Source organism: Leptosomus discolor, chromosome 20, assembly GCF_034619465.1.
Source record: "Leptosomus discolor isolate bLepDis1 chromosome 20, bLepDis1.hap2, whole genome shotgun sequence".
Classification (NCBI taxonomy): domain Eukaryota; kingdom Metazoa; phylum Chordata; class Aves; order Leptosomiformes; family Leptosomidae; genus Leptosomus; species Leptosomus discolor.
In genome coordinates, this window is record NC_141410.1 from 10,970,473 (window position 1) to 10,995,306 (window position 24,834).

The 24,834-nt window shown below is 61.1% G+C and overlaps 1 protein-coding gene across 2 annotated transcripts; it reads right to left on the reverse strand.

Annotated features, from left to right (window-relative positions):
- Positions 1 to 3,388: 3,388 nt before the first annotated feature.
- NPHP4 (nephrocystin 4) lies at positions 3,389 to 24,228 on the reverse strand. Of its 2 annotated transcripts, none has more exons than XM_086476050.1 (28): positions 24,094 to 24,228; positions 23,415 to 23,546; positions 21,559 to 21,731; positions 21,176 to 21,240; positions 20,755 to 20,910; positions 19,632 to 19,768; positions 18,941 to 19,107; positions 18,731 to 18,857; positions 16,670 to 16,852; positions 15,849 to 15,996; positions 13,569 to 13,597; positions 12,632 to 12,843; positions 12,336 to 12,527; positions 11,513 to 11,700; positions 10,745 to 10,905; positions 10,163 to 10,343; positions 8,889 to 9,017; positions 8,614 to 8,702; positions 8,200 to 8,444; positions 7,907 to 8,096; positions 7,672 to 7,755; positions 7,421 to 7,577; positions 7,028 to 7,113; positions 6,039 to 6,124; positions 5,441 to 5,612; positions 4,692 to 4,871; positions 3,710 to 3,853; positions 3,389 to 3,529 (listed from the first exon to the last, which is right to left on the reverse strand). In XM_086476050.1, exons 1-28 carry the CDS (start codon positions 24,226 to 24,228, stop codon positions 3,389 to 3,391), a joined length of 4,089 nt encoding a protein of 1,362 aa, XP_086332176.1. The 2 variants fall into 2 exon arrangements, with proteins under 2 accessions (XP_086332176.1, XP_086332175.1); XM_086476049.1 differs by having other exon boundaries at positions 8,200 to 8,417; positions 8,500 to 8,702; positions 15,867 to 15,996; positions 16,664 to 16,852.
- Positions 24,229 to 24,834: the final 606 nt, after the last annotated feature.

Consider the following 24,834-nt stretch of genomic DNA (forward strand, 5'->3'; position numbering starts at 1 on the left):
CGGATTGATAATGAAATCACGTTCCAGGATATAATTGCCTGGAGACTCGCTGGGCCGCGCGGCAGGCCGGCGTGGCTGGCACAGGGTTTCGCCAGGTGAGGCCGGGTGACAGGCTGGTCACACCAGCACAGCCCCGTGCTCCCAGTGCTCTGCGAAGGGGCTCGTTCGGGAGCTCCCCATCGCTCTGGACACGGCTCCTTCCACCCGCAATTAGGCACCGCAAAATTTAATCAGCTTCGGCCGCAGCCAGAGAGCCAGAACCGCCTCTCCCGGCTGCGATGGCGCCACCACGGGCAGAGAAGGCACCCGGCCACTTGGCCAACGCCAGCCGAAAGGCAGCACATGGCTCCACCCGCGGGATGTTGTGTCTGCCGTAAGAAGGTGCCACGCTGGGGGTCCGAGGCCGGGGCACCTTCCCGGCCCCCTCCTGCCGTGCAGGGCAACGGCAGCCGCCCTCCGCCGCGGCCGAGCCTCAGCAGCAGGTTGCAGAGGCGTTTGCTGGGTGCTGCCGTGCTGCTGTCAAACGCGTCCATCAGCTTCCCATTTGGCAGAGACTCTAAATACTCATTTCAGCTAATAAAGATACCCAGTAATGTCGTACTACGAGGCTGGCAAGCTCCCAGCAAATATTATGGTGAGCCTTTGTTTAATTAGAGGTTTCTCAAGCAGTCTCAATTTCGTCCTCATAATGGGAAAAATAAGCTGGGTTTAAGTTTGAGCCTGAGGAGCACCCTGCTGAAGCCCAGGCATCTCAGGAGCCCGTCTCCCAGGCTGAAAGGGCATTTTGCTGCTGCAGGAGCTTCTGCACCAAACGACTTTTTTTTTTTTTTTTAACTGATTTTCTCTTTTCTACTTGCCACTTTTTAGCAGCCCCTCTCTGCCCCAGGCGTGGGTAGGGTAGGGCTGGCCGGGTGTACAGCCGGGAGCTGGGGGATGACTGAGCTGCTCTTCCTCCTCCTCTGCTGCTGTTCTTGCCGTGCCTCCCGCCTGCCCTCGCCTCTGAAAACCTGGCGGGACCTCCAGTGCCAAGGGGTGGGGATCCAGCGGTGCCAGTGCCAGCGCAGCGCCGCAGGAAGGCAGCTCAGGCAGCCACGTGCCAGCGTCAGGCAGGGCTTTCTGCCTGCTCCTGCCTCCCCCGGGTTCCAAACGCAGCCCCGCAGAGGTTGTTCGTTCTGAGGATCAGCAAAGCTCAGCCGCCGCCGCAGCGCACCAACCACGGCTCCTGTCTGGGTAAGAAAGTTAATTTTGGTGAGTTTTCCCTCCAGCCCGCTCAGGACGGGAAATGCCGGCACTGGTTGGCAAAGCTCGTGAGGAGCCAGCAGCCCGTGAGGCCACGGGAGCAGGAGCCGGCCCCGCGCAGCCGCCCCGCTCACCCCTCCACAGCGGCACGTGTGCGGGCATCCCTCAAGGTTCCCCCCTCGCCAGGTCCCTCCGAGGATCCGTCCCACGGGGGCTGCGCTGCCTCAGGAACCCAGCCAGACCCACGGGCACCAGCGCCCAGCAGCCTGCCCGGCTGAGCGCTGGCAGCGACGCTCAGGTCCCCCGAGGGTCCCGCCTGCTCCGAAAGGGCAGAGCGGGCCCGAGAGTTACTGCAACCACGGAAAGTGCTTCCCAATCTTTTCTTCCCTCCGCGCTTGGGTGAGATGTGAGCCGAGATTTTTAGGGTGAATTAATTATATCATTACTGGAATCCAATTTTCTTCGTGACGTGAATGAAATGGGAAGAGAACAACAAGCTGCATGCCAGGCACGCGACGCAGCGAGTTTATTGTCATTAGCAGGGACGACTTCATTAACAAGCGTAAACCCAAGAAGCGGCTCCATCCCAGCGCCTGCCTGGCAGCGCTTTCACCAGCTCTTCCTCCCAGCCGCAGGCAGCACCACAAAGGAGGAGCAGCCGTGGGCGCCCAGGTCCCTCCCGAAGCAGCCGGGACACAAGACACCTCCGTTTCCCAATGGAAAAGTCTTTTCCAGCTTTCCTGAACGGCCTCGCCGGGGCTGCAGCCTGTTGGAGCCGTGGCACAGCGGCACGTTTGGGGGAGCAGGCAGCACCCTGCCCGCACAGCCGCTGCTCACCGCATCTCGGGTGCATCGGCTGCCGCGCCGCCAGCTCCAGTCCCCGTGTCGGCGTCCTCTGCCCGCCGGCGCATCGTTTACCGGCGGCCACGAACGCCTGGCCCTCGGCCGGCCGCCTCTGCCTAGGGTACGGCACCAGCTCATTCATAACCCTCAAGAAATATCGTCGTATGAAAACGTAATGAAAATTATTCAGCTAATCTACTTTAATAACCCGACTTGGGGGCCTCTCTCTGCTGCAGACAGTATAATCATTTTTAAGATATTAGCTGTCATTTCCGATCAGTCCCAGGGAGGCAGAGGAACTCGGCACACGACTTCATCGGGGCTACTAACTCACCGGCCTCGGACTTGTGAATAGATGCGCCACAGGGCTCCGGGCAGCACAAGGCTCCTGGGGGGGGTGGGCCCCTCCCAGCCACCCCCCCACCCTTCGCCTGCCTCAGCTGCCTTTTTTCTTATTTCTCTGCATTTTTCCCCCTCCACCCAGCGAGCCCAACACACCCCAGTGTGAGCGAACAGTGATAGCTGCACTGCAAACCCATGAGGAACTGGGGGAGCCTTTTAGTGCCCAACAAGCAAGATAACACCCTGGGAGGGGGCCGACATCCCTCAGCCCCGGGGGTGTCAGCCCGCACCTTATTTTCCCCATCATTCCTCTCCACTGTCCCTTCCCTGACTCCCAGGGTGCTCCAGGGAACTGGGAGAGACACAGGAGACCCCCAGTGCTCCCCAGTCCATGACTGGGGGCACTGCAGCCACAGGCAGGGTGAGCCCAGCACTTGCCTCCACAGGACAGGGACACCGAGGGTTGCCACCTCCCACAGAAGACAACGCCGCCACACTCTGCCAGTTCTGCCCAGCAAGTTTAATTCATCAAGGATGAGTAAAAAGTATCCAAAAAATCCCATAAAAGTGCTTCAGTGTGTACAAAACTCACTGTAGAATATAAAATACTTCAAAAATACTCTGCAGAATCGTATCTGCAAACTTTTTAACTTAAAAAAAGATTCCAACGTGCCCAAAATACAGAACAGTTGACAAAACCCAAGACCTCCCGCAGTCGCGAGGCGCGGTAACCAACACATTCGCTCCCCCCGATTTGCGCAGACGGAGCCGCGTGGCACCACCGGCATTCACGGCAATGCCACGGGATCCCGGCGGGGAGCAAGACCTCCCGGCTGGGTGAGGTGACTACAGGGGGACGGGGCTCACAACCCCACCTTGGAGAGCCACCCTGCGGCAGCGCTGCCGGGGGAGCCGCGGCAGCCGGCGCAGAGACCCGCGGCTTTGCCGCGGCAGGCAGCCAGCCTCACTGGTAGAGGACCTTCACGCAGAAGGTCTCCTCGTTCTTGTCCTCGTGGTCGTTGATGTGAATCAGGATCTCCTCCTCGCCCGTGCCCTGGCTCGGGGCGAAGCGCAAGCCGATGGTGTACACCTCCCCCCCGGCGACCTGCGGGAGAACGGGCGGGAGGAGAGGCGGCGGGACGCAGCAAGGAGCCCCCGAGCTGCCCGCCCTCCCCAGGCCAGCACGGAACCCCCGGCCACACACCCACCCGGCATCGCACGGTCCGGCTGGACGCGGGCAGGAGGGTCTGGCACAGCGGGGACCGCCGGCGGCAGGAGGACGTACCTCGAAGGAGTCCTCCTTGAACTGCAGGAGGTCGGGGCGGTTGGTGCACAAGAAGTAGAGCCTGGGCGAGGGGTAGGGGTTGGTGTAGGTGATGCGCTTGTTGCAGCCTCTCCCGCCGCCCGCGGGCAGCGCGATCTCGAACGCCTGCGGGTCGAGCACAAGCCATGGCAGGGGCGGCGCAGAGCGCGGGGGCAGGCAGGGGGACAACGGGCTCTCCCCTAAACTGACCACGGAGAATCGCCTCTTGCACCGGCCCAGCGCAGGGGTGTTTTGGGGGCAGGTTGCCTCACGTCCCCACCCTCCCTCTACACCTTACGTTTGATCCCTGCCAGCGGGTATAAACCACCTTTGAGCAACGGCATCCTCCTCGCGCTGCCGCTGGCACCGGCGCACTCACAGGAGTAATTACGAGCCCGAACGACAAAGGGCCAGGGGAGCAGCTGGGACCGGCCAGCTCATTCTCCACCTAATTAATGGACGTCCACGGGGAGGGCCGTGGCACTCGCTCAGAGAACGCCCCGCGGCACCGGAGGCAGGCTGGCACTTGGCAGGACGCTGGGGCGTCGGTTTAAACGCCAATCTGAACTTCCCCCGCTACCCAGGGCTTGGGGAAAGTGTTTTTTAAAAAGGAACCCATTAGCCAGGAAATCTAATTTTCTATCTTTGAGGCAAGGCCTCTGCCAGCACAGCGCTAATGGAAAGCAGCATGCTGTAGCTTTAATTTCACAACCGGGGATACTTCAGAGCTGACACTCCTCAGCATGGGGCTGCCTTCGAAACAGCCTCAAAGACGTTTCACTGTGGTCTTCAGTGAGATTATTCGAGCACCCGAGGGCTAAACGCGTGCTCCGGGTGGCACGTGCCGAAAAACCCACAGATGTAAAGAGAGGAAGAAGCAGGAGGCAGCCCTGGGCTACCGGCCGGACCGTGACTGTCGGTCCAGCACCGTCACTGCGTCTTTCCAGCGCGAGAGCCGCCGTACCTTGGAGATGAGGGGCTGCCTGCAGGACAGGCAGAGCAGCCAGGAGGACACCAGCTGGTGGGACTCCACGTCCACCAAGTTGAGGTAGATGAACCTGCTGCCGGCCCGGCGAGGCCTCACGCCGATGTACAGGTCCTGGATGCCGTTGGCGGGGAGAAGGAAGGCACCGTCTGGATCCACCTGCGGAAACCAACACTGGGAGCTGCAGCCGCCCGCGGGGGCCAACCGCATCTCCCTGACGTCCCACTTGGGGCCAACCGCTCTTAAAAACCCGAGGTGCCCCTATGCCACCGCCACCGCGTCCCACCCACACGGAGACACCGGGGCTGGCTTTGCGTCAGGAGGGACAAGAGCCGCTCGGGCAGAGCCAGCTCCTCCCCAGCTCGGGGACTCCCCCCTCTCACAGGCTGTGCCTGGGGAGACTTTTTGTTAACGGGACAGCAACGGAGTTTTTGTGCCTTTTATCGTTCACATTCGCAATTACGGCCGATCGAATTCTAAAGAAATTGTTAGTCTTCAGATGGTCTCGTTAACGCAGATAATTTGCCCTCCGGGGTTCCGTGCCGATGATCCTACACATGACAGCTCTAATCAAAAGATAATTATCGCAAACACTTTACGGCAGTAAACGGTTCATAACTCCGAGTGGGCTGCCCTTCCCTTTCCAGAGGGGATTCCACCGGGCTGCTCCAGGCCTCACCGCAGCCACAAAGGGCCTCGCCAGCCCCGAGCCCGCCCGCGGGGGTTACCTCCAGCTCCTGGGGGTGGGAGGTGAACGCCCGCACCCGCCGCGGGGCCGGGGTGCCCCGCAGCAGCAGGGAGAGGCGGGTGAGCTGCCCGGCCGTGCAGCTGACGTCCAGGCGCTGCAGCGAGTGCAGGTAGAACTGCCAGATCTGGACGGGCGCCGCCAGCCAGGCGTCCCTGCAGCACGGACAGACGGACGGGGCTCACCGGCAGCACCGCGGGCTCGGAGAGAGCAGTCGAATGCCAAGCGGGGAGCCCAAAGCGGGAGCCTGAACACCGAGGTAGCTTCTCCTAAGGAAGCTCTTTCGGTCCCACCCTCCCCTGAAGCGTCGCCTGGCGCAGTGACAGCCCGGCTGGCGCAGCGGGGGTTACCCTGCACACCGGGGATGCCCTGGGCAGGGGTTATTCAGGGGAAGAGAGAAGGGCGTAAGACCCCAAGCTGCAAACATCTTGGGAAGGCCCCTGCCCGGCTTTCTGCGGCTCAGAGGAGCCGGCCGGGCTCGGGAAGCCACGAGCGAGGCAATGGGGGTGCAAGCTCCCCTCCCACCCTGCCACACACTCGGGGTTAGCGTTTCTCACTTTTTTTGGGGTCCTGCTACTTACGTATAGATAGCAACAAAGAACTTTTTGATCTGCGGGCTTGGTCCTCCAGCTACTTTTAAGAAGATGTCCTGCGGCTCCCCGGGCCCCTGCGTGCAGAAATCAGAGCGTCGTTCCAACAGTTAACCTCGAGATCAAACCAGCTAATGAGGACTCCAGGGTTTCCTTCCCATTAACAGAAAAAAACGCCACCAACCCACTTACAAAAGCAGATGCTTTCAGCATCTAGTTAAACTATGTTATTAAGTTATTATACAGCTTGGCCGAGCTCTTCCAGTATTTTTAATTACAAAAGAGAATACAAACGACTATCGCATTCCAGGTCTGCATCTGTAATCAAATTTTGGCAAATTTTCCCCAAGTTTTCTAACAAGCCATAATCCAATTACCATACCAACGCATTTCTGCAACGGCAATTAGCAACTACCCTCCGTCGCCATCTGCACGTACGTGCCCACGGTTATTTTTTCCCTTCTACCTCCCCCAGCTGCAAAGCAAGCCCAGGAGACCCGTGCTGGGCATGGCAAAGCAAGGGCTGCGCTCGGGGAGGGCGCAGAGCGACGGCTAGGCTCGGCCCCAAGAGCACCCCGGCAGGGCACGGCCCTCCCCAGCCTCGCCCAGCGGGGAGACGCTCTGCCGCACCGGCCCCACGGCGCCAGCGGCTGGGATACCCCAAGCAGCGGGGAAGGGCTGTCCCGCGCCCGACAAAAGGCTGCTCTTCCCCAGCACCTTAATCCTCGGGTATTGGCTCAAAAGAATGAGCCAGTCCAGGCTGCTGCACGATGCGATAAGGGGCAACATTCAGCTCCAAACACAAAATCAACGCGGTTCCTTTTCATGGGGAATAATTCCGGCTTCATCCCTGCCGGTGTTTCACTACCACGGGCTGATAAATGGGGATGCCCCGTGGGTGCAAGGCGTTTCTCTGCCAAGAAAACCACCTGCAGCAGGAGGACACAAAGGACAGACCGATGCCGAAGCGCAACCCGTACCATATTTTTGGTTTCGCAAATGATGTTGGGGTCGCTGCAGCGAACAAACATCTCGGGCTCCCCCCCCGGCATCCCCACCGGCGTGCCTGCAGAGGACAGAGACCGAGGTGAAACCGTGTTCAGCGTTTCCTCTGTTCGCTCTCGCCACCCTGCGCCCCGCACAGCCACAGACCAGAACCCCTTACACCGGGCTACCAGCGAACTACGCGGCCCACTGCTGCAGGGAATCAAGCGTAACACCAACAGAGGCAGGCGGACGAAGAGTGAGCGAGGACCCCACGGCTGTGAAAGGGCGAGGAAGCACAGATGTGCTCTCTGGGCGCTGCCACGTCTCCGGGAAGGCCCCGAGGAACCACGGATGCCGACCCCCCGCAGGACACACCATGGGCTCACCGGGGAGGGTGTGCCAGGGGGGCAGCCGAATGGTCTTTTTCAGGAAGGTGAGCTCCGGGTGGTAGAAGCGGAAGGTCTGGTCCACCACATGGGGCTGCGGCTCCACCTTCACCCGCAGGAGCGCGATGGGCTTCCCCCCGCTCACCTGGAAGGAGACCTGGCCCGGGGCGGGACAGGGACGGAGCTTCGCAAGAGCGATGCTTCTCCGCCCGCGCAGCCCCTCCAGCAGCGGTTCCACCCGGCTCCCTCACCTGGATGTGCTTCGTCCGCCCGGCCCCGCTCTTCCCCAGGGAGTGGGCGGCCACATCGGCACCGGTGCCCAGCCCTGCCGGCCCCTGCGGGGTGCAAGAGCAGGTTGCCTTGGGATGCAGCACCGCTACGGCTGCACGCTGCTCCCCGTGGCTGCACCACCCTGCCCTGCATAGGTGAACAAGCCGAGGGAAACGCTTCCTACGGGAACAGCTCAAGACGGGGACCCACACGTACCTGCGCTGCAACGACGGCGGGATCCGCGGAGAAAGTCTGGTATTTGAAGGGGATGCGGATGGTCTCGTTGGGGCGCAGGTAGACCTGAGGCCTGAGGTCGTCACGGAGGTGGAACATCTCCTCCTCCACCGGCGTAACGCTCTTGGTCAGCTCCTTGAAGTGACGCCACTCCCTCGGGTCCAGGATGACACTGGGGGAATGAGCAGCCGAGGTGCTGGTGAGGACCGGCCAGGAGCCGGCGCCACCCTGGCATCTCCCCTCACACACGGGGGAGACCCCACTTCAGCCCCCACCTGAGCTCGGGGTGGTCAGCCTCGATGGTCACGGTGTGCTGGACACCGTAGGGGTTCTTCAGGGTGAACTCGAAGAACTCGGCTGTCCCCAGCACGGCGTGCACCGTGTGGGTGGCGGTGATGGCCTGGCTGAGCACCTGGGAGATGCTCTCGCCCTTGATGTGCTCCCGGTAGGCGCCGATGATCTGCAGGTCCCGCACGTGCCGGGCACGCTGCTCCTGCCAGCCCTGCCAGGAGGGAGGGGACTGTTAAAATCAGAGCCACCACGGCAGACCCGGCCCCCGGTGGCCCTCTCCTCACCGAGAGCTGAGGCATCCTCCTGCCACCGGCATCCTCCTGCTGCCGCACCAGCGCCATGCGCCGCAGCTTGCGCCGGCGGGCGGCCGCAGCCTCATCGGGGACAGCCGGCGGGACCAACCTCGCCTCCGGCCGGCGGCTGCGCACCGCAGCTGCCAGCTCACCGTCCACCTCCACCAGCCTCCGCGCCCATGACACCCGCCCACCTGTGGGGAGAGAGCACCGTGGCACCAAGGGACCCCCCGATGTTGCGGGGCCAGGAAGGGGAGCACCGGAGGGGGGAGCCACCTCGTGGCTGGGGGCAAAGCCCCGGCACCGCGGCAGCAGAGGCCCTGCCAACCTGAACCCGTGCGGAGCAGGGACGGGCCGAGTCCCAGCCTGGTAGAACTCACCGCCACCAGCGTGCAGGGACAACCAGCTGCCGGCTAAGACGGTGCAGGCGCCCTCCGGCACGGGCATGATGCGGGAGCGGGACGGCAGCGGGGACGGCGGCTGCCCCGGGGTCTCCTCGCACGGGTGGCCTGCCGCAAGCAGAGATGGGGGTGAGCGGAAACCATCCCTATTTCATCGCTATAAAATCTACCGCAAGTTTTGATCCTCGCTGCGGCTCTTTACAGGCAATTTAAAAAAGCAGGAGCAAACATCTGGTTGCTAACGATGCCCCGCCAGCCCCACGGCGCTCCCTCCAGAGCCTGCCGCTGGCACCACCATCCAGCCGTCCGCCCGGAGACGGAGCAGCACCAAAGGCACAGCACCGTCCCGAGCGAGTCACTGCCCAGCCCTCACCAGCTCCGGTTTTCATTTCTGTGTTCTCCATCCCCCCGCTGCGCCACCGCCACCAGCAGAGCCACACACTGCCACGTCTCCCCACTCCTGCTGCCAAAGGTCGTGCCAAGCGGAGTCGGATGAGGCTCTAAACCCACTGGGGATTCACCCAGACTACAAATCCCACCCCCATCCTTCGGGCAGGGGCACTAAGCTTGTCAATACTGTTTCTAACAATATTTTGAAATTAAAAACAAAAAAAGAGGACGGGGAAAAGAAAACATTCAAAGGGCAGCTGTTGTCCTGGTGCAGCATCCCTGCTCCTCGCTCCCTCTTCTTTCGCAGGGTGCGAGTTAAACCTCTCCCCTGGGTTGTGAATCTCAGATTCTCCTTCCCAGGAGCTTATCGTCCCTTTGCAGGCAAAGCATGGAAGTGACGATTTAAGATATCTTATAATGGAGCTAATCTTTCTTCTGAAGATAAGATTTTAAAACCTGGAGTCACTGCACATTTATAGGACGGGGAATTAAATACATAAAATAAAAGCAGCCAGCAGGTTCTGGGAAGAATGATGTTCTTACAAGCACGGTTTTCCTTCAGGTGCAGCCCTGTGCCCTTCCCCCCCAGCTCCGTGCTGTTTGCCAGCACCCAACTGCACAGCGCTGTCCCCGCACCACCAGCCTCGCCACCGCCTTGCGCTGGCATCTGCGGCCAAGCAGGGACCGCAGGCACAACCAGGAGCCACAGGCCTCTGCCCGCAGCCCAGCAGCGCCCGCAGACGAGCGGCTGGCACCAGGACGGGGGCTCTGACCAGCACCCAAGGTAACCGGCGAGGGCAGTGTGCCGCAGGGCACCGGTGCCGGCACCCCGCCTTCTGGCCGTGTGAGCCGCGGGCTCTTACCGACGTTGGCCAGGCAGAGGTGGAGGCGGCCCCTCACCGCCACGCGGACGCCGAGGGGCCGCAGGGCGCCGTGCCGCAGCGCCTCCCGGCCCAACACCGTCACGTCCGGCTCGTACTCGGTCGTGGCCACTTCCAGCTCGTGGTGGGTCTTGACGGCCGCCCGGCCCTGGCGCAGCAGGGGCTGGGGACAAGGCAAGGGCGGGTGAGGGGTAACCAGGGAAGCCAGGTCAGGAGGGTTAAGGGCCCTGGGCAAGGACACCCTAGGTCTGGGGGTTTAGCCCTAGGATACTGCAGGAGTTGCAGGGGAGCAGAGCAAAGTTAACGTTTTGCCATCACTTTCAAGGAGAAGATGACAAATCCCACAATTAGGGGCCTGTCAGGCTGACATCAGTCTTGGTTACAGAGAGGAACTGACAGCAACTCAGTTACTAAAGACAGGAGGGAAACGCAAGAGCATCTCAACGCCAGAACAAAGGAAAAGTCAGGCTCTCCCTTAACACTCCTGCCCACTAAACAGAGGGTCTCCCTTGTCAGCAGTCCCCGGGGCTTACGGGGAAAGACGTTCAATCTAACTGCTGGTACCTCCAGTTTAACGGCAGCCGACCCAACAAGGAGCAGGGAGTCTCCATCCCAGACGTCAATCTGGAGGCTGTGCTCAGCCAGGTACCGCACAAACCAGCGCTGCTCCCCGCGTCGCAGGAAAGCGGGGTCCACCATGTACTTCAGCTGCAAGCCCGGCGGTCCTGCGAGACACGCGGCACCATCATGGAAACGGAGCTTCTGCTGGCACCAGTGCATCAGCGGGGACAGGGACACTCTTCTGCAGAAGCCTGCCCGCTCACACCCCCACTCTCCTGCACTTAATGAACCCGTCGGTCAATTAGCAAGGTCCAAGGTCCCCGGGGATGGGCACCCTCCCGCAGAAACACTCGGTCTGTACGGACACCCCTCTCCTTTCCATTAACAGCTCTGCACGGAGAAGGAGCTTCCCCAGCTACAAGTGCTTGGTGTCTCTTGGGACCAGAATTCAATAAAGGAGACAAAGGAAAGCATTCAGCAAGGAGGATCAGAGCCGCTCACTCCGGGCGCTGCGCTCTCACGTGTCGCCTTTCTTTTCAGAGGCGCTCCACTGCCGCCGGAGCCGGCAGCCTCGACGGGCAAACCGCGCCACCACCACTCACCAGAGCTTCACTTCAAACACGGGACGTTTCGAACGTCTGTCACGACGCGCCGCGCAAACTGGCAGGGGTTTGCTGTTAACGCAGGCACCAGCCCGCTCCTCAGCCCGGAGGGAAGCCCAGATCTGAGCGACAGGAGCGGCCGCACAAGGATGCTAAAACGGGAGCTTACCGGTGCCGAGGGTCCCGTCCTTGTTCACCCGGACAAGGAGCTGCACTGGCACAGCCGGCCCGGCTGCCGGCCCCCCGTCCGTGCTGACCAGCTGCAGCCGCGGCGTGGTGACCGGTGGGAAACGGTAGAACTGGAAGGTGAGGAAGATGGTCCTTGGCCACATCGCCTCTGCGCTGTCCTGGGCATCCCTTGAGGGAGAACGAGGGGTTTGGGTTAGCTCGTGGCACCGCGCTGCCTCCCCACCATGAGCTCCTCGTGCGTTTGGCACGCACCGAGAGGCAGGAGAACAAGAGAAGATCAGCAGCAGCAGCCCAAGTATTTGGACTTCGCTGAAGACAGCGGGCATATGGTTTGCCTTGGCTTTCCAAAAAGCTTCGCAATTCCAGCTGCCTCCCGCCATATGCTGCGATGGAGGAGCCCAGCAAAGGCGGCGTTTCACCTTCGCACAGCACGTTGCCATCCACGGGAAAAACAGAAGCGGGGCCTTATCCAGCCAAAGCCACCCCCACGGGTGCCAACTTTCTCAACTCCCTACGCATTTATGGAGAAACCCTGCATTAACTGGCTTTTACACCACGTTGTGGCTAATGGATACAACCAAAAAAACTGGAGTGTGATTTAAGAGTGCCCTGAAAGGACAAGAGCATCATTGTAAAACCCTCCGGGGCTTTGACACCAGGGCAGGTGTTGGAGGATGCAGCACCTTTGCAAGGACTTCTCCCGCTCAGGGAAGCGGGCTGGGGGGAATTTTGGGAAAGGGCTCTCCCCTAGGAGGCCCCTGGGATCTGCCCACAGAAGGCACCACGAAGAGCTGACATCCCACCTGCCAAAAGCCAGGAACTGCAGGATTATTTCGTTGCCTTGCAGAGGGTCAGCTTCCTCCAGCCGCAGGCTCAAACTCGCCGGGTCCGCCGGCTCCGAGATTTCCACCGGCTCCTCGTTGCGGTCCAGGATCTCGGGGAAGCCAGCGGCGTGCAGGCGTGCCAGGGAGGCGCGGGAGAGCAGCGTGTGGGATCTGACGGAGAACAAGGGGTGAGCCGTGCAGGAGCGGCTGCAGGGGACCCCACCGGCCCGGGCAATGGGGGCGCAGGAGCCCGGGGAAGGGGGGCTGAGCATCACCTGCCTGCCTGCAGCCCCACGGCGGCGATGGGCACCTGCAGCGGGGCGAAGGGCAGCGCCCGCAGCTGGTCGTCCGTGCCGGGCGCCGGGTCCGGCGAGCCAAGGTCGGCCTCCAGGTGAGTGATGCCCCCCTCCTGCCAAGAGCCGCGGCCACGCAGCGCCGGGGTCTGGCTCCTGCCCCGCGGCGGGACCGACAGCTCGGACACCGACAGCTGGCGGGAGAGCGGCGAGCGTGAGCGCCCGCAGCCCCGCGCCCGGGGGGCAGCCCCCCGAGGCAGCCCGCCCTGCAGGAACCCCCGCGGCCAGGCGGGCCCGCAGCCCCTCCTCGCCAAAGCAGCTCAGGCGCCGCGTGCTCCGGCGCCGCCGCTCCGCCGAGAAGCGGCGAGGCTCGGCCGCCCGTGGGTTCGCACCTCGGCTTCCGATTTAGCTGCTGCAATTCTCCCTGGCAAGGGGAGGGGTAAGAAAATGCAGCAGGAAGATCAAACCGCTTAACGCGGTCTTATGAAGCGTTTCATTTCATCAAAAATATTTGTGTGCATTGATCCCTGCATCAAGATATAAAAAAAGGCATCAAGAGGGATCCCGGTATTCATAGCTCTCCTTAAATCCCAGTAGCTCTGCACGAAGAAACCGTGCGTCACTGTCAGCGCCTGCCGAGGACAACAGTACCCAGCAAATCTGGGCTGTCAAAAACCAGAACTGCCCTCACAAATACATTTGGGGCGTGAAAAGAGCTCAGGGAACCTTGCCCAGCACGTTACAGGCGGGATCTGTTTTGCTGCTCCGGAGCAGGTGGATTTGAGCAGGAGGCTCGGTGCCTCTTGGCCACAGCAGCCCGGAATATCCATCAGAGGACGGGACCGGGAGCACGTCCTCAGCGCGCGGCCGTCCCCCGGGAACGCCACCACCCGCGTCCGCTGGCACACGCGGCACTTACCCCCGGTCCCCGCGGAGAGGCCGCCAGACCTGCGGAGAGGGACGGGAGAGATGCTGTAGCAGAGCCGTCGCCCCCAGGCCCCTCTGCCAGCGAGCCCCCCCCAGCCTCCCTCCTGCCCGCCCTTTTAAATTTTGGGGGCGAAACCAGCTCAGTGAGGTAGCTCACCATCGCTCAACTGCTTATTTGACTTATTTTCCCAATAAAACTGTTGCCTGGGAGGGGGTAACATAGCACATCTCCAGATCCATCCGTTATTTTGCCGGGAATTAGGCTAACTCTGCCGCAAAAGGCAGCTCCTCCACCCCGGAGAGCGCCGTGGTTCCCTACGGCCATGCGGCGCTGCCTAAGTGGGATGCTTAATGAGACGTGAAAGTTTCAGGATACTTAAGGATTTCGTCGCTCCTCCGTTAGTTCTTGTCACCCCCTTCATCTATTTGTGCATTCGTGCCCCGAAACGGTACGAGCTTTATCGTGTTTATATTTGGCTGCTCGACTCGCGCGCCGGCACAGCTGAGCTCGCTGAGCCGCGGGTCCTGCGGAGCAGACCAGGGGCACAGATGTTCTGTCGCTGCAGCCACGTGATGCCGAGACCTTATTTTGCTTTCACCACCATCTATATTCCAGCTATTCCACGCTGGCTGCCGTGCAAAGGAAACCCTGCCTCCCTTACGTCTAAAAGGCTGTTTCTTTCCGTTAGGACGGCTTCGACCAGCGTGAAGGAGACGACGGGCAGATCCATCAGCACCACCGGCAGCTGAGGCAACAGAAACCGCACTTGGCCTCCCCTGGCCATAGGGGCCAGACGGCAGCACGGTTTCCCACGGAGCTCCACACAAAGTTAACCAAACGCTCTTTTCAGCAGCTCGGGGTGCAGGCTGGCTCCAGGACCACCGCTGCCCTTCCCAAGCTCTCCCTGGTGCCACCAGCCCCCTGGAGCCAGGGAAACACCACACAGCTCAGCCCCCAAAAATCACCCTGCCGGGGCGTCTCCCCTCACCAGGCACCCCGCCCGTGCCCCAGCATGCTCCCCCCCGGGCCAGAGCACACCAGCGCAGTGCCAGGCTGGCAGGTCACCATCAGCACTCACTCGCTGCTCCCTTCGCCGCACCACACCTCCCGCAGCGCCCTGGCATCCAGGAAAACCTTTCGAGCGGTGCCAGGAAGGTACCGGCAGTGACGCAGCCGCGTCGCAGAGCGCCTAACCCAGCGCATCCCCAGACCCCTTCGTTTCACCCGTGAAGCTTTCTGCTCCAAAGCCCCTTCCACCGGCAAACGCGGCTCCTCGCCGGCACAAAGCCAGGGCTCGCAGCGGCAAAGCCGTGGTGCCACTGCCATCTCGTGGAAGGCACAGCAGTACGAGAGCCAGCACGGGAACGGGCATCCACCGCACCGGGCATCCCCCCGACCCGTGGGCTGGCAGCTACCGGCGCACCAGAGGAGCTGAATAGGCTCGTAAAACATACCTAAACGCTGTCAGGGACCTGGAGCATCGCTGCGAGACCTGCATGGGAACGGGAGCAGGAGCAGGAGCGATGCTGCAGCAGAAAGGGAAGTTTCTTTCCCACCGATCACAAAAGGGGGAATTGGACAGAAAGAAGCCAGAGAGGATTTCCAGGAGCCCGAGGCATTGACTCAACTCCGTGCCCAAACCCAAGCCAATGGCATTTTTCTCTCCACCTCCAACACACGCAGCAGACGGGCACCGAAACCCTGACCACCGGGCACCCCCGCACTACAGACAGACCGGCAGAGACCGGCACACATGCACACAGGCACACGCAGCCTGGTTCTCCCTGGCTAGGCACCGGCACAGCCCGTGCACGCCAATCAAACGTGTGCTGCTGTCACAGCCCCTGAGCGGCAGCACAAGATCTTTTTTTTCCCCCTCAGCTTATAATGGGCATCTCTCCTGTCCTCACGTCCGAAGGGATTCAGAGTCCGGAGGGAGGAGCAGCAGCGCTGGCAGAGAGCACTGTGCCGCTGGCGCAGCCGCTGCGCCCACCCGGCCCTTCTGGGTGTCGAGCACCAGAGCCCAAATGCCGTGAGAGTGACCCAAAACAGGAGCAGGCTGGGGCCGTGCTGGAAATCCCTGGGGATTGTGCACATGGCTCAGCGCTACTATCACAGGGGAATTTTGCAAGTCAAAAAGCAAGAGCTGAATTCAACCTGATGGAAACTTGGTTCACTCCGGTAATTCATAATCCAGCTCTCTGAAACTCAGTGAAGTGTTTTCTCTCCCGAGCAGACACGAGTGCCATGCTCTATATTTTAAATGTCAGCGATCTGGAAAACACTCACTCAGCGACGGCGTAGGCGGCTTCTCCGACTCGTCCCTGTCTTTACGTAGGATCTCCGCAGCAGTTACAAGATGTTCTTCTGAATCGGTGGAAACATGGAATTGGACGGTCCCGGACTCCACGTGCCTCCCCTGAAGTTGGAAACGAAACACTTTCAGACAGCGTGCTACATGCAGCCTCCGAGACGGCCCCCTTGCCCTGCAGCTGGAGAAACGGTGGTGCAAGCGGGAGGCAGCGCTAGCAAGGGGCTGTACTTTACTAAGCTGATCAAAAACCTCTGTCCTTGCGGAGACACACACACAGACCTGCCAACCCCACCCACCGCCACCTCGTTCAGGATTTCACTGAGCAAGTTCTGCAGACACCCACCCCCCAGCCATCCCCGTGGCAGAGAGCAACCCGTGCAGCTTAGCACCACGGCCGCATTTTGGCCATCCCCAAGCGACTCCTTCGCCCCAGCCCGAACCTCCTTCTGCTGATCGACCCTTGGGAGCGAGGTTCTTTCTCTCGTGTGTGCACATCTCGGAAAAAACCGGCTCAGGTCACAGTGGCCTCCAAGAAGTATCACGATAAATAACTGTGTTGACCAGCTACGCGGCAGCTCAGTGCGCTGCCTATCAGCCGAGCCGGGGCTGGGGGCTCTCGCCCTCCTCTTCCCACGCCTCTTCCCTCACTCACACATTTGGGGACCTTCCCCATCGCCTGGCACCTCGACGGGTTTCGGCAAAGAGCCCCTCCAAGGGCCGGCCCACCCGAGCACCGGCAGCGTCCCCGTGTATCCGCAGCGCGGGGACAAGCCCTTACCTGGCGGGAGCTCCTGCTGCTCGGCGGGGTCCGGTAGACCAAGGTTTGGCAGGGGCCACGGCGGGCGCCGCCGCGCAGGGGCAGGACCACCTCGGCCTCACCGGTGCCCAGGACGGGGCTCCAGACGGCCCAGCGCACCGAGCACATGTCGGCCGCCTCGCCGCGGGCGCTGCCGGGCAGGACCTGATGGTGGAGAGACAGGGGAGCGCGGTGAGCACTGGGTACCCCACCTCGCTGCCGGGACGGGGCACCGGGTGCCACCGGACAGACAAGGGCTCTGACCTCCCTCCACGCCTTCCCGCGCCCGGCTCCGGCGTCACAGAAACCGCTCCCCTTCAACCCGTTCTGGAGACATTCCACTTTCCAGCACTTTATTTCTCTTTTTGCACCCATTTTTCTCCCCCACCAACTGCACCTTTCTGCTCCCAACCCTTTGCAGGCTCTGAGGAGCACCAGGAACGTTTCTCTGATGGAGAGGGCCACGTCAGTCCCAGCGAGGGACCCAAGACTGCAAGACCTCTCTAGCAAAAGAGCACTCAGACAGCTTGCAGGGTCTCAAGGTTTGCTTCTCATGCCCGCTGCCAGCAATGTCTGAGACAGATCCGGCGCCTTCCTACGTGATTTCACCTCCTCAAGGCTGACCACAGGCTCATGGTCACAGTTACACACAGGTACAAATCCCACTTTCCCCTGCAAACCCCACACCACCCTTCCCACACCGGCACTCGTGGTGCACTTAGCCCACGGATCAGCAGCATACAATGCTGATACAACATAAAAGCACAGTATCGTGTTTTTCAGAAGCAACAGGGTTTTCATCCCTTGTATGTATTTAGCTCAGGCAAAGATGCAGCCAAAGGGCTGTAACCCCCTCACTCAAGCAGCTGCATTAAGGGGTGTACGTCTGACCCCCCACCCCAAACAGACGGGAAAGGCAGCGTAAAGGCTTCCACTTACCCGGGCACGTCCACAGCCTCCCCTCAAACCAAAGGAGAGGTGCAGAAGCAAACTGAGAGGTCTCTACCAGTGCCCACAATCACCCTTGCAGGCTGCTAATTATGGCACAGAGGACAAGGTGATCAGCTCGGCAAGCGGCTTTGGGATTAACCACTCTGCCCACCACCGCCCCGGCCAGCGCTCCCAGCACAGCCAAACGGATCTGTGTCCGGAGCCTCAGATCTCCACGGGCCCTTGGGCTTCAGCTTTTTAAAGGAGTTGAACCCAACACATAATTTCTGACAGCAAGGCTCAGCTGCTCCTCCCCGCCTCAATACAAGTCCCTCTGGGCTGACACGTGTGTCCCACTTCATAAATACCCATTTTCCCCCTGGTTTTGCTCTGGACAGCTCTAACGAGAGATGAAACTTGCTGCATTTTCAATGAGCACCTTAGCAGGATGATCAGGGCCCCCTAACGAACCCATGGCCATCAATTCGGCCACACTATGAGCTACTGGCTCCAGTGGCAAAGGGTCTCTGGAGGGGACAAGTGAACAGCTCACTAAGCTGGAAAGGTTAAACCGAAACACACGTCAGCGATCAGTAAGGAGGCGTTAGCGAGCACGGTCTCTGCAGTCGATACAGACTTCTCCCGGCTTCAAGGTCCGGAGAATATCAGGCTGAAGCTCCCAGAAAAACCTCAGCACTCAAAAAACCAGAAAGCGCAGGAGGAGTTAACTTCTTTGCAGCATAAATGCCAAATTCTAAAGAAAAGCCTTTTTAAAATTAAAAACAGCTGAAATTTTCCAAATTAGCTTGCCAGAACACCGTGGGCCTGCTGCAGGCTACGTTTCTCCACACACCTATACACAGTGGAGAAGGGCAGCCACGTGTAATCAAAATGATTCAATAAGCCCGTTTCCAGGATGTTCCGTGCGGCGCTGGGGAAAGCAGCCGGACGCGTTGCGGGGCCGTTCGTTGGGCAGCGCCGCCGCGCCTTGGGGCTGTGGGGCGGCAGCACGGGGGCAGGGGACGGGGTTACCGGCTGCGCTCGCTCCCCCCGCGGCAGATCTCCGCTCTTTACCTCAGGAGGAAGGTGAGGTGTGTGCATGCCCAGCCCTACCTGCCCGCCGGCTCTCCCCGCGCCGCAGAAGATGTACTCCAGCTGGAAGCAGACCCCGAACGCCGGGTGAGGGACCATTTCGCTCAGGTGGATGCGGCTCCTCAGGACCAGGGCTTGACCCGCACCCCTGTGCCGGGATGGAGAAGCGGCTGTGGGCAGCGCCCGAGGCAGGAGGGAAGCAGCACCGGCAGCGGAGGGTCTCCCCCTTACCTGGCTCCAGAGCTGGGCACTCCTGGGGAGCCACCCTGCGCCACCTCCACCTCTGGCACCAGCACGGCCACCTGCGGCGCCTGGACGAAGCGCAGGCCGTTGTGGACACCGACGTGCAGCCGCCGCTCCCGAATTGCCACCCCGTCGCCGTCCGGCGCGGTGTTAGCCTGCGACGGGCAAGTTTTCCAGCTCGGGCAGCAAGGTGGCACGGGGCGGCACAGCACCCCTCCCTGCACCACCCACGGCCGGGAAATTCAGACAGTCTGACACAAACCCATCGAAACAGGACCCACCCCCCAGCAGGTAACGGATATTCAAGTGTTTCATGGTTACAGCAGCAAATCTGGCAGACGAAGGAGGACTCGCCCGGCAGTCCCCACCGCGCACCGAGCACCGCCGCTCCTAAAGAGACCTACAACGAGCACTACTGCCTCTTATCTCTGCACGTTCCAGGGCAGAGCAAACCCAAATTCTGCTTGTCGGTGTCCAGATGTTCAAACAAACCCGACAGGCAGCACCCAGCAGCACAGCAAGCTCAAGGCTCGCACAGCAAAAAGAAAATTGGAGACTCCAAGTGAAACAAACGCACGAGCACCACTTATCCCAGCCTTTCCACGCCGCCTGTGAGCAACGCGCCGGCGTTACTGCTCGTGCACGGCGCTTTCCCCTGCCGCAACTGCACCAGCAGTACCTGAAGTAAGCGATCGCTGTTCAGCAGCTCCAGCAGCTCTTCCTCAAACTCCTCCACGGACGGGTACAGCCGGACCGACAGCCTCTCCAGATAGCAGGTGACCGGCTTCATCAGCCGGGGTTTCTGCAAGCAGTCACCTGAGAAGACAAGGCGGTGGCCACTGGTCACGCTGCAGCCAGGGGGGATGTCGCTGGGGCCACAAGGGCACCCGCGGCTGGACCTGAGCAGAAAGCAGCACTGGGGAGAGGTCGTGGCTCCCCGGCCACGGAGCCACCACCTTTACGGGCACCGGGTGTCCACAGAGATGCACAATGAAACGTTGCTGCTTCACCCAGCTTCTCCAGCACACACGGGCCTTTATGCCCGGGAGAGACCCAGAAACACCCAACACCTTCGGTGTCAAGGGATGCCATCGGTTTACTTCGTAAAGGCACCACCACTGTAGTGCAAGACGCTGGCTCTCCCCTCTCCAAGCAGCAGTCTCAGCAGCACCAGGGACTTGACTGCTTTGGAGCCCTCACTCAGCTCTAACATGAACAGCTACAACCCCCAAAGTGGTCAGCAGTAGGGTTTTCCAGGCAGTAAGCTGAAGAATAACGCAGCTGCAGAACTCTTTACCTTCTGAATCCTCAGATCACACAATTTTAATCGCAGCAGCTCAAACAGCAAGGCTGCTACCCACAGGGCAAGATTAACGAGGGCTGAGCATGCAAGAGCTTGTCCCCCTGAACCCGCCAGACCCCCAGCGATCCTGAGCCCCACACAGAGGGGGATGACTTCAAACAAGCTGCAAGGGCTTCTCCTAAGACTCCACTGAACGACTGTGATTAAACCAACCACCACTTATCCCTAGCAGCTTCCCAGGAGTGAAGCAATTAATGGAAGGAGACCAGACCAAAGCCATTTTGATATCCTTCAGGATAAGCTACAAGTGCAAGGGCTACAGCCCCACTGGCCCGTGCAGGGGAGATGCTCTTGCCGTGGGGCAGCACCGCAGAGAACCCGTTGAAGTGCCCAGAAGTCCCATGCCAGCACCCTGCCTGCCCTGCCCGCAGCCTCCGCAGGGGCCTGCTGCCTTTGGCAGGAGCGGCGCAGGCAGCAGGGAGAGGGAAGGAGCCCTTACCCATGTCTCCATGCACCGGCAGCAAGCCAGGGATGCTCTGCAGCCCAGACATCAGAAGGTTTTCGGGAAGGAGGTGAAATATTGTCTCCAGGGGCTGGTGGGGCTTCAGGGCGTACTGCAGGCGGCTCTTCTCCATCACCGTCAGGTATTTGTTCTCTGAAGATAAAACATCCCAAAATGACCAAAACCAGGGGAGACAGCTTCACAGCACCACTGCTGAAGAAACTACTGCCCACAAAAGCAATGTTGGGAGCAAAGGAAAACCCGGGTTTGCCCAGCCAGGCTTGCCCGGGCTGGCAGGAAGGCACGTCCGCTGAGCGCTACCAGGGCACGGGCCACCTATCGCACCGGCCGGGCACACACGATACTCATTTGGGCAGGAGAGGCCCCCAAGGAAGGAGCGAGAGTGGCTGGTCCTTACTTTCCATGGGGTCCTGGAAGCGCGGGTGCAGCAGGGCGCGCGGCGTCCCATGGTACAGCTTCAGTCTGAAAGCAACGAGCGCACACACAGCGGTCAGCAAATCCACGCTGAAGCACATCATCATCTTCCACAACACCTCTGCTCAGCAGTAAGAAACCACCTTCCTACTCTGCACCCGCAGGAAAGAGCCCATCCTTTCGGGAAAGCACAGGCATCACTTACAAACCCGTCGCTGCTTCCCCAGCGGTGAAGAACTCCAGGTTTCTAGATGCTGGCTTTGTTTCTGCAGCCCCAGGACCACCCTTTCTCCCCCCAAAGCAGCCCTGCACGTTGCCATCCCAATTCCCCGTGTGCCCTGTCACCTGGCAGCAGTGGGGACCTACGCTCTGTCCTCGGCAGCCGGGTCCGTCGTCTCCGACCCGCTGCTGAAGAGGGGGATGAGTCCAAAGCCGCAGGAGAGATGCCGAGAGCCCCCATCCCCTTTCCCGGCCGTCGCCACCACTTCCACGACGGCGGTGATGCCAGGGTGGTTCAAGGAGGTGTGGAAGTAAACGGTCTGGGACGGGACAGGAGAGACAGGGCACGTCAGAGCTGGCAGCAGCAGCCGCAGGCAGAGCGATACCCATCGCAGCTGGACAGCCAGCGGCACCACCACAACACCCATTAAAACTCCCAGACAGCGGCTCATGGCAAATGACCTCTGGCACCGCTCGGAAATCTCAACTTCCTTAAATCCCAAACATCGTTAACTTTTTTTTTTTCCTTTTTTTTTCATTGCTAACACCCATTTTCCAAAGTAACTCCCAGGGTGCAGACCCCGAGAGCAGGGTTTTGGTGTGCCCCTGACCTACAGCATTACAGCAAGCCAAAGGACTGGGACAGCCAAAGGAGCTGGGAACCCTCCTGCCGTGGGGAGGGGAGATGGGGGTGGCCCAGACCCGAGGGCAGGAGGGGGGCGGGACACAGGTCACCTCCCCGGCACAGGATTTAAAGCTAGGTTAATCTTTCTATTAAAGTCTCATTACCGTGGTGTCCCAGGGAAAACGTTTACAGCAATCACAGGCTGTCAGGAAGGGATAACAGAGAGAGACATTACCACATCAGCCCAGGGAAATAAATCGTTATTCTATTATCTTTTATTGCAAAAGGTTGCAATAATGACCGCTGGCTGCAGACCGATGCCTCGCCTTGCAAAGACACGGAGAGCCCTTAAAGGGGACCCCTTGTAAAGCCAGGCTTGCTGCTCCCTCTGCCATCGCTCACACCCCAACAGCTCCTTCCTCTCCCCTAAACTCTACGAGGACGACACAGCACGGGGGGTCACCGGGACCTGCCACACATGCAGACCCCTGCCCACACGCCTTCCTCCTCCGGTGAGGCCCTCGGATACCGCTACCGGTTATTCAAACGAAGGAGCGCGGTGCTCACCAGTGCCACACTTCACCTGCGGCACAGAGCGCTGGGGGAGGTGGAAACACAAGAAAACGTGACATCTCGGCTGTTGCCCGCGCTGCAGGGGGGCAGGATCCCCCAGCAAGGGGGCACCACAGCTCGCCAGCACGGGGCGGTGGGTGGAAGCGCGGCGTTGGGCGAGTTTAGTTCCCGGGCAAGGGAAGAAAAGCAGCGGCTGCTCCTTCCCTGCCTCCCTCCCTCCCCACTCGTGAAGGAACACTGCTCTCTGCCGCCGGCGCCGCGCACGGCAGGCGGCACACGGCCGCACACCGGGGCTCCCACACTGTCACCCAGCCCGGAGGTCACACAGGACCCCAGTTTCCCCATTCCAGTAAACCCCGTGTAACAGCTCAGTAACAGGCTGCACCCTGGGCAAAGGACTGGGAAGCACTGGAAGGGAAAAGGGGCTCCTGCCACTGCCTGTGGGCAGAACGAACCACCACAGACAAGGCTCAGCAGACAGACAGACAGACCAAATGACCACGGGCCAGAGCCTGGGCACACTCAGGACTTGCTGCTCACAAAGGGTCAGGGCTACAGCGGCGGCTCCCGCAGCCCCCTGAGCCCCACTTCCACCAGGCTGAGGGGGGAAACCAGCACCAACGGAGCTGAACTCGAGCAAAGCCACGCATTAAAAAACGCCTCCCTCCTCAGACTTGGCTCCTGCAGCTCCAGCCACCTCACTGCTGCTCCCCCCAGCCTCCCGCTGCCCCTTCCCAGGGGGCTGCCAGCCTCTTCCCAGGCCCAGCCGCTCCCCAGCCCGCCCGCAGCCGCCCCAGCACCCCACCTCGTTGAAAGCCGCCCTGGCCAGGCGCGATGGGGCAGCTCGGGCCACTTGCTGGCTGCTCCTCCACGTCCTCCCGAAGAAGTGGTGGTAGGTGGCGTCGAAAAGGGAGAGGCGCAGCTGGTACTCGGCTCCCTGCAAGGCACGACAGGACGGGAGGCGCCAGCGTTGGGGCCCGCTCCGGGACACGCCAGCTCAGCAGCCACCAGAGCTGCAGAAAACGCCCTTCAGTAAGGGAGGGCAAATAACTCTCCTTTTCTAATTGATGCCTGGGAGCTCCATGCGTTGCTGGAGAACCTGTCTGAAAGCCAGAGGCTGAACCAGCAAACCAAAAAGTGGGAAAACTGACTGTTAAGTGTATAATAAAGGGGTGGCAGGGTTTTAAAGTGCTACCCGGAGATTTTAATTTAAAAACACTTACTTACATTAAAAATTAAATTAAAAATTAGTTAAGCACTAATCAGATTTGCAGGTGAAAGCACACGGGATTGAGGTACGGCCCCAGTTTGTGTTTCCAAGCAATTTACAAACAGTTCCCCTCAAAACAAGTTTTGAAAACCTCCACCTTTTGGCCCACAAACACAGCGAGTCCCGGCAGCACCACGGAAGGGCAGCGGGCAGAAACCAAGGGCTGGGCAACAAGGCGCTGCTGGGCTCGCTCCGCAGAGCCGATCCCCCCTACCTGGGTGAGGGCAGCCCCTTCCAGGTACTTCAGGACGCAGCGGAAAGCCGTGGAGCCCGGCCGGCGAGCCCGTCTCCGCTGGCCGTGCGGAGGAAGGGCGAGGTTCTGCCGAAACACCTTCTCCCACTCGCTCATCCCGCTCCCTCGAAGCTCACCGCTCCCTCCCGGCGTCGGCTAGGGCAAGCGCCCGGCTGGACAACGGAGGGGGGAACCGCCTGCTCCGGGAACGTGCTCCCCAGCCGCAGAGCCGCGCACACGGCTGGCCCCAGCGGGACACACCTGAAAGGGCTCCGTGGGCCTGCGGCGCCCACCGGCCTTCCCGCAGGAGCGGGCAGCTCGACGGGGCGCCCCGTGAGCCCGGAGGTGTGGCTGGAGGGGCCCCCGCGGGGCACGCAGGGGTCCGGGGAGCCGCACGGCGAGGGGGACCCCAACCCGCCAGCCGCCGCTCCTCCCGTGCGCCAAGACCCCCGCACACGCCGAGGCCCGCACATGCACGTGCGGACCCACGGACACGCGTGCACGCACGCAGAGGGCCGCACGCACACACGGAGGCCGCACACCCGCGCGGCCCTACACGCAGCGCCACCGGTGCTGTGCCACGGCGGGGCGGGCAGCACGGCCCGGGCGGCTGCCCACGCCCGCCCCTCCGTGTCCTGCGACGGACACACGCGTGGGTCTCCCGCACCGCGGGGCAGGGCCGCGGCCACGGGTGCGGTGCGGTGCGGTGCGGCCCTCACCGCC

Coding starts and splice junctions, on each gene's coding strand:
- NPHP4 (XM_086476049.1), bottom strand. CDS start 24,228: ATGAGCGAGTGGGAGAAGGTGTTTCGGCAGAACCTCGCCCTTCCTCCG. Junction 23,547..24,093: donor AAGGGGCTGCCCTCACCCAG/GTAGGGGGGATC, acceptor CGTGCCTTGCAG/GGAGCCGAGTACCAGCTGCG. Junction 8,097..8,199: donor GCTGACCACCCCGAGCTCAG/GTGGGGGCTGAA, acceptor TCATTCCCCCAG/TGTCATCCTGGACCCGAGGG.